Here is an 11752-nt window from a genome sequence, read left to right as displayed (position 1 = left end):
AGGGCTTTGAGATGCAATGTTAAGTCATTTGTTTGTTGACTTTTTTTTTCTTTTAAGGAATGAACTCCATGCCATGAACTTTCCTCTTAGAACTGCCTTCATAGTGTCCCAGAGATTTTGATATGCTGTATCTGTATTCTCATTCACCTCTAAAATTTTTAAATTTTCTCTTTAATGTCTTCTGCAACCCATTGTTTATTCAGTAGCATTTTATTTAGTCTTCAGGTGTTGGAGTAGTTTTATTTCTTATTTTATCATTAATTTCTAATTTCATTCCATTTTAATATGATAGAATATCATATCTCTACTTTTTTATATTTATGTTTTGTGGCATAATATTCTATTTTAGAGAAGAATCCATAGGCTGCTGAGAAGAAAGCATATTCTCTTATTGAGAATGAAATATTCTAAATATGTCAGTTAAGTCTAAGTTATTGATTGTGTTATTGAATTCTATAGTTTATTTGTTCAGCTGTTGTTTGGAAGATCTATCTACTGATAAAAGAGGTGTGTTAAAGTCACCCAAAATTATTGTGTTGTGGTCTATTTGACTCTTGAACTTGAGAAGAGTTTGTTTGATGAATGTAGATGCTCCTTTTTTTTAGAGGATGTGTATGTATATGTGTGTGTGTAAATATATATATGTATTTGTTAAGACTTGGTGTATGGTTCCCTTGAGAAATATGTAGTGTCCTTCTTTATCCCTTTTGATTAACTTTAGCTTGAAGTCTACTTTATTTGATATGAGAATGGAAACCCCTACTTGCTTTTGCAATTTATGTGAGTGGTACGATTTTTCCCAACCTTTCACCTTTAGTCTGTGCATATCTTTTCCTATGAGATGAGTCTCTTGGAGGCAACACATTATTTTAGTCTTTTTTTTTAATTCCATCTGCTAGTCTACATCTTTTGTTGGGTAAGTTTAAGCCATTAATATTCAGGGTTATTATTGAGACATAATTTGTATTCCCAGACATTTTTGTTTATTTTTGGTGTTTAACATGACTTGGTTTCTCCTCTGGTTAGTTTTTCCTTTAATGTAATATCTTCCTCTGCTGATTTTCATCATTGTTTTTTATTTCCTCTTCATGGAATATTTTGCCAAGGATGTTCTGACTATAAAAAGCAGTCTTTCTAGTTGTAAATTATTTTAACTTTTGTTTATCATGGAAGGTTTTTATTTCATCATCAAATATAAAGCTTAATTTTGCTGGACACAAGATTCTTGGTTGGCATCAATTTTTTTCTTTTAAATATTTATTTTTTAGTTGTGATTGGACACACCACCTTTATTTCACTTATTTTTTTTTATGTAGTGCTGAGGCTCGAACCCAGGGTCTCGCATGTGCAAGGTGAGTGCTCTACTGCTGAGTCACAATCCCAGCCTAGCATCTGGTTTCTTTCAGAGCTTCCTATAATGTTGTTTCATGATATCCTGGCTTTGAGTGTCTGAGTTGAAAAATCTGCTGAGATACAAATTGGCCTCCCTCTATACGTGATGTGATTCCTCTCTCTTTTAAGATTCTATCCTTATTCTGTATGCTAGGCATTTTCATTATAATGTGCCTTGGTGTTTTTATTTTTTACATTTGGTGTCCTGTAAGCCTCTTGTATTTGGTTTCCCAATTTGTTCTTCATGCTTGGGAAATTTTCTGGTATTATCTCATTGAAGAGATTGTGCATTCCTTTGGTTTGAAACTGTGCCTTTCTCTATCCCAGTAACTCTTAGATTTGGTCTTTTAATGTTGTCCCATAATTCTTGGATGTTCTGTTCATGGTTTCTTACTATCTTCACTGTGTGGTCAACTTTATTTTCCAGATATATACTTTGTCTTCATTATCTGACATTCTTTCTTCCAAGTGGATAGTCTGATGGTTATGCTTTCTATTGAGGTTTTTATTCAGTTTATTGTTTCCTTCATTTCAAGGATTTCTGACTTTTTTTCAGTATCTCTATATATTTTTTGAAGTAATCTTTTTGCTACCTATATTTGCTCTCTTATCTCTTTGTTTGAGTGATCAATTCTTGCCTGTATTTGCTCATTTAGGTCATTCTTTAAATCACAGATTATTTTATTTATGAACATTCTCTACTCCTTCCCTGACATTTTATCTACTTCACTTCCATGGATTCTGTTATTATAGTATCCTGGTTTGTTTGTGGCACTTTCCTCCCTTGTTTTTTCATGTTATCTATATGTCTTTCTTTCTTGCAGTGTGGATCTGAGATATTACAGTTTCTACCCTATATTCTTGTAGTTCCTGTGCAGATTATCTGTACCTCACCTTGATATTGGGCTTTCAGACCCTGCTGATATTGCTCAATGTATGCTACTGCAACTAAAGGTGGCACGGCAATAGCAGAGGTAACTTGAGATAATAGTGGAGGTGCCCCAAGATGGATGCAATGTCTTACAGAGATGAGTTTGAAAGGGTGGGCCTAACACTGTCTTTGGGATGTCTGCTCTGAGATTCAGTTGCTTCTAGGCCCTGTCGTCAAAAAGTTAGGGGGTACTGCATGGGGAAGGCTATGGCGATATCTGCAGTGTCTCAAGATGAAAATGAGTTTGGCTTGGACTCTCAGATGGGGGTGAGGAGTGAACTCAGATCTACCCTGCACCTGGGTCCTGTGCATATGTCATTGTGGATGAATTGGGAACTGGGATTTGGCTCCTGCAGTGGTCTCTTGCCTGAAGAGGTGGTCCTGTGCCAGAGCCTGAGCTTTGGTGGGTGTCTGGTGGTTGAGGGATGGCCCAGCACTGATCATTTGTTTCTATGTGTTCATATTCCACACTGTTTTCTGCCTCCCATCCAGGGATGCCAGACTCAAGACCCTGGGACGTGTGTCCTCCTTCTCCTTTGTCTGTGTCATCTTAGTGTTCTATACCTGAGACTTCTTCTCCTTTCTCACCCAGAGATTTGGGCACCAAGTGGCTTCCCATGTCCACATATTTGTGGCTAACATCTATCTTCTTGTCCCACCCATGGTGAACCTGATTACGTACAAGAGGATATGAAACAGTTTCCTTAAAGCATTCAGTTTTTGAAGCCTCTGTATTGAAGTATTTTCATTTTTGATCAATATCTGAATAAAACACAGTGTTGTTTATCTTAAAATGTGTGGTTTCTTCCTTAAGGCCCTCTTTTTCATGATCAGATGGCTAAGAATTGTGTCTGTGAAGTAACCTATCTAACGATAATATGTTATCACAGATGTAAGTGATGATTATGAAGGCATAGCAGCAGTATTTTCCAAATAAGTGGTGCACTTACTCTAAAATGAGAAATCATTGTTCTGCTCAATAATAATTATTATGTAGTCACTATGACTGACATTCTGTGTATATGAGAGTACCAATTAATAGAAATACTTCTATAATATCAGTATAAGAAATTCATTTAGGAATTAGGTTTGTAGAAAAGCAGGAGTCTATGCAAAACAAAAACAAAACAAAAACCCCACTAACCTCTCTTTTTCTGCACCTTCTTTGATTTGCTTGATTTTGAGATGCAGTCATACTATGCTGCCCAGTCTCTTGAGTCATGGGAAGTTTGCACAAGTTTCATCAGTCTAACCTCTTAAGCTTTTTATCACAACACTCTTACTTCTTCCTAGGATATTATGTTTAGATTTCTATTTATTCCTATATTATTTCTGCTTACCTAATTTTTGAGAGACTTTATTTTGTCATCCATTCTTTCTCATATAAGAAATGAAGACTAGTTATATTTGCCCTATTTGTTTCTCATGTCAAGAGATAATGTGCTGATATTTTTAATGATAATAAAATATTGTTTTCTAAAATCCTTACTTTTGAGACTATTAAGGTAATGTGTTTTTTTTTCTGTAATTAGAAATACTCAATAGAACTGTATTTTTGCATACAAAAATTGACCTGTAGCTATTTAAATTGAGGCATGGAGAAATTAGTAAGTCATTAGAAAAATGTTTTAACCAAATACTTCACCCCTCAATCCAAAAAAATGTGAGGACAATCAACATTTATTAACCACTTGCTGGATTCCAAGCTCTGTTGTGTATTTTGTATGCATAATTACTTAACAATATTTTTATATTTGATTATCATGGATACCTAACAACAAGTACCTCAGCATACTCATACATTTAACTGACTAGTAAGTCAAGAATGAAAATTTGAAGTCCTTCTACCTGAGAAGTCACAATTTTTATAGAATTTCACAATAATATTATATATAATGTATATAATATTTCACAATACTATTATATATATACCAAATATCACTGAATAAGGTTTTCAGATACAGCATTCTACAAACCATGTGCTGAAACTACTCTTTTCATACTTCATAACAGACTTTGGTTTAGATGTAGTTCACAAATGTTTATTGAGCAGAATTCACTGGGAAGACTGATATGCCTAAGTTTGAGTTTGTAATCAAGTAAGGGTTTCTGTGGTACACTCAATAAATAGATCTTTTCTTTCCATTGTGATTCCTGAAAACATGGAGGTAAAATAGAAGTGGAGAGGTGTGCTTTACAAATAGTATCCTTCATATTGATGAAGACTATTGTGGACATTTTTGTTTGATTTTGACAGTAAACATTTCATTAAATCCTAGAGTTACACATGTATTCCTAAATGGAACATCAAGATTTACTGTATGGAGGAGCATGGGGAAACAGAACTTCTATAGAAAGATAACTTACTGAGGAGTGAAGGGGAAGCTTCTTAAATAAACTCACTCAGTTTATTTTTTCCCCATATTTTTATTGGTGCTTTTTAGTTATACATTATGGTGGAATTCATTATTACATATTCATATGTACACAAAATATAACAATAGAGTTTTGCCAATATCATTACCCAATATTTCCCCTCTCCCTCTTCTCTTTTCACCCCTGATCCCTTTCCTCTACTCTACTGATCACCTTCACTTTTCATGAGCACTCCCACCCCAACTTTCTTTTACTTTTTCTCTTCAGTTTCCACATATGACAGGAAACATAAGACCCTGGAATTTCTGAGCCTGGCTTATTTCTCTTAACTCTGTTTTAGTCAGCTTTATCATCACTGTGACCAAAAGACAAGAACAACTTAAAGGAGAAAAGATTTATTTTGGCTCATGATTTCAGAGGTCTCAGTCCATGGATAGCTGACTCCATAGCTAATAGGCCCAAAGTGAGGCAGAATATTATGGCAGAAGGGCAGGGCAGAGGAAAGCAGCTCAGGACAACAGGAAACAGAGAGAGAGCTCCACTCATCAGGAACAAAATATAAACCTCAAAGCCATGTCGATAGTGGCCCACCTCCAGTGGCCATACCCTGCATGCCTACAGAATCACCATCCAGTTAATTCTTATGAGCAGATTAAGTCACCAATTAGGTTACAAGCCTCAGAATTTAATCATTTCACCTCTGAACATTCTTGCCTGTCTCACACATGAGCTTTCAGGGTAGAACACATATCCATAACATAACATAATGTGCTCAAGTTCCATTCATTTTCCTGAAAATAACACAGTTTCATTCTTCTTAATAGTTAAATAAAACTCTATTGTGTATACACATCATATTTTCTTTATCCATTTCTCCATTGACTGACATCTAGACTCATTCCATAGTTTGGCTATTATGAATTGTGCTGCTATAAATATGAGCATGTATGTATCACTATAGTATGATGATATTAATATTTTTAGCATAAATTCCAAGGTAGTCAGTTTAGTCTTACCAAATTTTTCAAGTTCATCAACTTAGCAAGGTCTTAAGCAACTTGTGAGACTCTGTCTCAAAGTTTTAAAAATGAGCTGGAGATGTGGCTCAGTGGTTGAGTAGTTTGAAAAAAATTGATTCAAATAGTCCTGGGGTTTTAGCTTAGTGGTAGATAGCTTTTCTAGCATGAACAAGGCCTTGGGTTTGATCCTCAGTGCCACATAAAAAAATTGATTCAAGTATGTAAATATTCTTTTCTAGATTAAGGACATGATGTCGAAATAATAACATCTAATAATGATACAGTCTCTCCTCAATTCTTTATGTATCTAACCCAACAATTTTTCAACTAAACATTACAAGATTTGTAGCTTTAATCTGCTTATTTTGATAGGTGCAATTGTGCATGGCTGCAATCCCAGTGGCTCACCCCTGTAAAGTGGCTCTGGAGGCTCAGGCAGGAAGATCACAAATTCAGAGCCAGCCTCAGCAAAAGTGAGGTGCTAAGGAATTCAGTTTATAAATAAAATACAAAATAGGGTTGGGGATAAGGCTCAGTGGTTGAATGCCCCTGAGTTCAAATCCCATAACTCCTCTCAAAATATGCTTATTTTATACATAAGGAAAATGAAGCACAGAGAAAGTAGTTAACTTTCTATAGTCAAACTGCTAATTAAGATGAAGGCTGTATTTAAAACTAGGAAAACCCAATAAGGTTTTTCTCCCTAGAATTCTACCAGGTAATCATCAGAAAAACCGGCAACAGGTCTAGACACTTGATAAAGTACTCATCATGGGTCTGACATAGTAGAGCAAAATATGTATGTATATGGTGGGAACTATACCTACCTAATTGCTTCTCCCTTCTCTCCCCAGAGGAGCAAGAGTTTAAGTTACTGGGGCATAGTACAGATGAAGCCCATTGCTGCTAAGAGAAAGTAGCATCAACAATCCCTCTAACCATAACATCTGGCAAGATCACCCAAAGTCTCCTATAGCCCAACAAGGGGTACAATTACTGGGAAGCCTCCACCTCCAGCATCCAGAAATTATACCAGCCCAAGCCTGAAGCTCACCCATCCTAGCAGATAATAAAATATCCCCCATCCCCCACCACCAGATAAGCGAGGGTGGAGAAGGAGCAATCAGCTGAGGGAGCCTCAAGAACTTGGGAACTGGGCAGATCTATGATTCAGGAGCAAAGGGAACACCTCAAGGTGACAGCAGGGTAGACATTCAGAAAGGCCCTCTGTAGACTGGGCTGCAGTCACTACAGACTTTAATAGCAGCATGAAGAAATGGATGAATCAAATAGTTGTTTACTCATTAAATAAATTGAATGTGTAGTTAGTAACCTAACAGAAAACTCTAAGCTCCAATGGCTACACTGGGGAATTCAACCAAGTTTCAAGGACTGTGTATCAATTCTACACAAAATATCCAATATTTAGAAAGAAAGTGAACACTTTAAAACTCACTCAGAATACAATGAGGGAATAAAACTTAGAGGTTATTTTCTAAGTAAAATAAATAGAAAGATAAAAGGTGAGTTCAGTCTCACTGAAGGAGTCAGGAAAAACCACAGAGCATAACTGATGGATTTATTTCCAAAGGAATTCAAGCTGGGGATTCAATGTTGATACAAATTCCATCTAAGAATTTGTGACATCATATTTTCTAGTGTAATAAGTAATAGTAAGGGTGTTTTTATTTAAAGTGCATTCTATAGGATATGAGTGTCATGGGGTATTCTACAAAAAATACTCTAGCAATCACCCTTTAAAGTTTTAAATGATTATTTGTGATTAAAAAAAAACATCTGAGGTTCTACAATAAAAGTAGTGTTAGAAACTTAGGCTCTTCTAAGATTTCACCTTGAATCTTTTCTTCACAAAATGTTAAAAATGTCACATGGACCTAGATAACACTGAGGGATAATGTATGGAACTAGAGTTCCCTAAATTAAAATAAACCAAAACCCACTTAGGTGGTGCCAGACCTGGAACATCACAGGGACTTGAATATTCCATAAGAATGAAATTCCTCTAAGCATTCTTTAAAAAAGGATAATAGACAAAACTGGAAGAGAATAGATTATTTCAAAAGAGGAGAGTAAATTTGACTCTGTAAACACATCCAACAAGGAAACAATAGATCTTTAAAAATAAAAGACAACAAATAGAACAAAATTTCCAGTTTTCTCACATAATCATGATATTCACAATATCACTTTCTTACCATCTGATATTAACATAGCAAAGTCAAGAAAACATTCTTTTTGACACTGAATCCCAGGCATATAGAAAATACTCCAGTATTTGCTATTTTCTATCACCACTAATCAAACAGATCTGGTGCGTTTTTTTAAAGGTAAAATATGAAAATCTTTATGTTTGTCTTTAATTTAAATATGAAAGTCTTAGGTTTTTTTTTGTTTTGTTTCTTTGTTTGCTCACATGTGGATCTTGCTTGGTTTTGCTTTCAGCTTCCTGTAACTGCAATGTGCTCAGTCACAATGTAAGCAGGACACTGTTGGTTTTCTTCCACAGTAGAAATCTGAATAATTTATAAACAATGGGAATTTATAAATACTTTATATATGCATAAGACTTGGGCTTTATTTTGGGGTTGAAGAAGGAGACCTAAGAGGCCAAAGAATTGCTATTGGTAGCCTTCCCTGAGATAATCAATGTACCTTCCTAATGTTCTCCTTCCATTTTGAACATCAGAAATCATTGCCACTTCTTTCTTTCTCTTTTTCCTTCCCCATCCACTTTTTTCTTGTGGGACTAGCAATTGAATCTAGAAACATTCTGCTACTAAACTTCATCCCCAGACTTTTTCTTAAGAAGGGGTGTTGTAGGTTTCCAAAACTGGCTTTGAACTTGGAAGTCTTCCTGTCTCAGCCTCCTTAGCCCCTGGTATTTACCAGCATGTGCCACCATGCCCAATTCACTACTCCTTTCTTAAAACATTCTTTATAAACACCAGGGCTATTTTATTTCTTGGCAAACATTTTCAGCACCTGGTCTCTAATCTGTTTAGTTCTGACTCCATAAATTACAGGGTTGAGCGCAGGTGGGATGACTACATAGAAATTGGCTAGAAGGATGTGGATGTAGCGTGGTATGTTCCGGCCAAACCTATGGGTCATGAATGAAAAAAATGCAGGGGTGTAGAAAGTCAGCATGACACACACATGAGAGCCACAGGTGCTAAGTGCTTTGAGCCGGGCATCCTGAGAAGAGAGTCGAAATACAGCCTGAAGGATCTGGACATAGGAAATGACAATGGCTATGATGTCACACACCAGGATAGAAATGGCACACAAGCCATAGATGATGTTGACCTTGATGCTGGCACAGGCCAGGCGGGCAATGCCCATGTGTTCACAATAAGTGTGTGGGATGACATGGTGCCCACAAAATGGTAACCGAAGGATGAGTAGAACAAAAGGAATGGCAATACACAAGGGTCTCAGGAGGATTACCCACGCAATGATGAACACCACCTTGTTAGTCAGCACTAATGTGTAGCGGAGAGGGTTACAGATGGCCACATAACGGTCATAGGCCATGGCCACAAGTACAGCTGACTCCATGCCAGTGTACAGGTGGATGAAGAACATCTGGATGAGACAGCCCTCAAACATGATTTCTCTCAGGTTGAACCAGAAGATGCCAAGCATCTTGGGAATGGTGGATGTGGACAGGCCCAGGTCAATAGATGACAAAATGGCCAGAAAGTAGAACATGGGCTGATGGAGACTGTGTTCGGTCCGGATCACATAAAGGATGGTTATATTCCCAAGTACAGCAGTCAGGAACACAGCAAAGAAAGGAAGACCAATCCAGTGATGCATATTTTCCAGTCCAGGGATCCCCAGAAGGAGGAAAGAGTGTGGATGAAATAGGGTGGTATTAAGTGAGGCCATGTTTTGGAGCTCTCTATATTAAAATGCATTTAAGGCCAAATTCCTCTCATTCACTGAGTCTCATCCTTATTTAGTGCACACACAAAAAAGAAAAAAGAAAAAAGAAAGAGAAACTTCTATCATATTTACCCATATTTATGCATCATAGAGGGCTGAAAGTACATAAAGCTTAATGGTACAATGTGGTGTCACTTCATCACAACAATTCAATTTAATTCAACATTTCAGTTCAACAAACTTATTATCCAACATTTGCTTGCAGAATTGTATGCAAAGACTTATTGCAAATGATGAACAAGAGAAAGGTTCTTTTCCTCAAGAAACTTAAAGTATTAGTGATTTAAAGTTAGTGTTAGTGGTTGTTATCAGTTACACAAGTCAGCAATTTAAATTAATAAAATGTTATGAAGATAAAATTATATCCTTGCCATTTTAGATACACAGAGATATATCCTGGAATTTTTATGCTATTATTAGAAGAATTATTTTATTTATGAATATATATTTGTGAACAAAAAAAGTAAAAATGGAGTTAGCATGATAAAAATCATTATGATTGTATATAGGCCATGTTTTTGTGCTGTGCAAATCTAATTCGATCTTCAAAGAAAATATCAATGCAGCAAACTAGAATCTTCGAAAATCATTTGAATATGTGTAGACATCCTATTATTTAAGCTTCTGAAACTATTTCTTATTCCATAGTTGTCTTCTGATCTCTCCAATACACTCTGCCTTGAGATAATACTATTGAAGCCACAGTAAATTATGTTTCAGGACAATTCTGTTTCTGTGGTCTGCTTCTAATAGAATGCACATACACACTGTTCATTTCTGACTTGATGATAGGCTTTGCTGATTTTAGGTATCTTCTGGTTGACACTATCAAGAAAAAAACATGGATTTACATGCCTACATACACAAAAGCATTAATGTTCAAGTTTATAAGACGTTACAAATTATCAGGTATTTAAAGTAGTTTATATACATCACCCCTTGACACTAATTTTATTATTTTCTTATTATACCAAGTTTTTGTCAGGATATATCCCATTAATTAAGCACTACTAAAGAGCTCTCTACACATACTTCTCAGCATATGTATTCATGTATGAGTGCATGGGTGTGTCTTGCAAAGATGCATAGCAGCTTTGGTCTTGAAAAATTTCCCTTAAAAACCTTATAATGGAGGGGCTGGGGTTGTGGCTCAGTGGTAGAACACTCGCCTACCACATGCTGGGCACTGGGTTTGATCCTCAGCACCACATAAAAATAAAGGTATTGTGTCCAACTACAACTAAAACAAAACGTTTTTTAAAAAAGCCTTATAATGGAGAATTTGATCACAGCTATTGGAAGGAGACAACAAATTGAGTTAAGATAATTAGTCAACAGCAAACAAACTGCTAGATTGAGAGACTATAAGAGGTTTTCCAAGAAAAAAAAATAACTGTTTAGAAAACTATCCCTACGAGCAGGGATAACTGTGTGCAAGGAGTAAACTAAGGGGTTGGGGAAAGAGTAGTAGTACATTTTAATCTATAATCACACCTTTTCTCTTTGTTTCAGCTAATTTAACAAAATTCTGTGCATGATTATGATAGAATATTAATATACACAGGGATTGAGCTCATGTTCTGCAGCTCATTGCCAGGTGATTCATTTTCATGATATTAGGGAAAATTATTTTCCTTATGCTTACAAAATGGTTCATCAAAAAAAGCTGGGGGTAGTTAAGGTTACTGGTTATCCCATTCTTAAGAATATCACAAAGTAAAAAGCTATAGTGAGCTTACTTCCAATGTAGCTTGTCAGGAAATCCCTAGCAGGGGATTTTAATATAGTTAAAGGCAACTGATTTTCCTTATCTTTAGAGTTACACACTTAGAGACTATACCACTATAAATGATTAAAACTACTTGGGGGAAAGTAGAAAGTAATTTCTTGTGTTTTTCATGGTTGCAATGGATAAAGGATAATTTTGAAAGGTCTCAGATAAATCAAATATAGTTCTCCCTTCCTGTTAAACAGGCTTGGGCTAGGGCCATTATCAGACCTTTAAATTTTGTTGCAAGAGATTGAAGAAGACATACAATGAGAAACAATCAGAAAATATGAAGAG

At 35.9% G+C, this 11752-nt stretch overlaps 1 protein-coding gene across 1 annotated transcript; it reads right to left on the bottom strand.

The window, feature by feature from the left end:
* Window positions 1-8694: 8694 nt before the first annotated feature.
* LOC101959804 (olfactory receptor 52E1) lies at window positions 8695-9630 on the bottom strand. The gene has a single exon (XM_005323300.3). The coding sequence runs from the start codon at window positions 9628-9630 to the stop codon at window positions 8695-8697; it is 936 nt and encodes a 311-aa protein (XP_005323357.2).
* Between the last annotated feature and the right edge of the window lie 2122 nt (window positions 9631-11752).

The sequence above is a fragment of the Ictidomys tridecemlineatus genome, chromosome 4 (genome assembly GCF_052094955.1).
Source record: "Ictidomys tridecemlineatus isolate mIctTri1 chromosome 4, mIctTri1.hap1, whole genome shotgun sequence".
Lineage (NCBI taxonomy): Eukaryota > Metazoa > Chordata > Mammalia > Rodentia > Sciuridae > Ictidomys > Ictidomys tridecemlineatus.
This window is presented reverse-complemented; position numbering and strand designations above follow the sequence as displayed.

Coding starts and splice junctions, on each gene's coding strand:
- LOC101959804 (XM_005323300.3), bottom strand. CDS start 9,630: ATGGCCTCACTTAATACCACCCTATTTCATCCACACTCTTTCCTCCTT.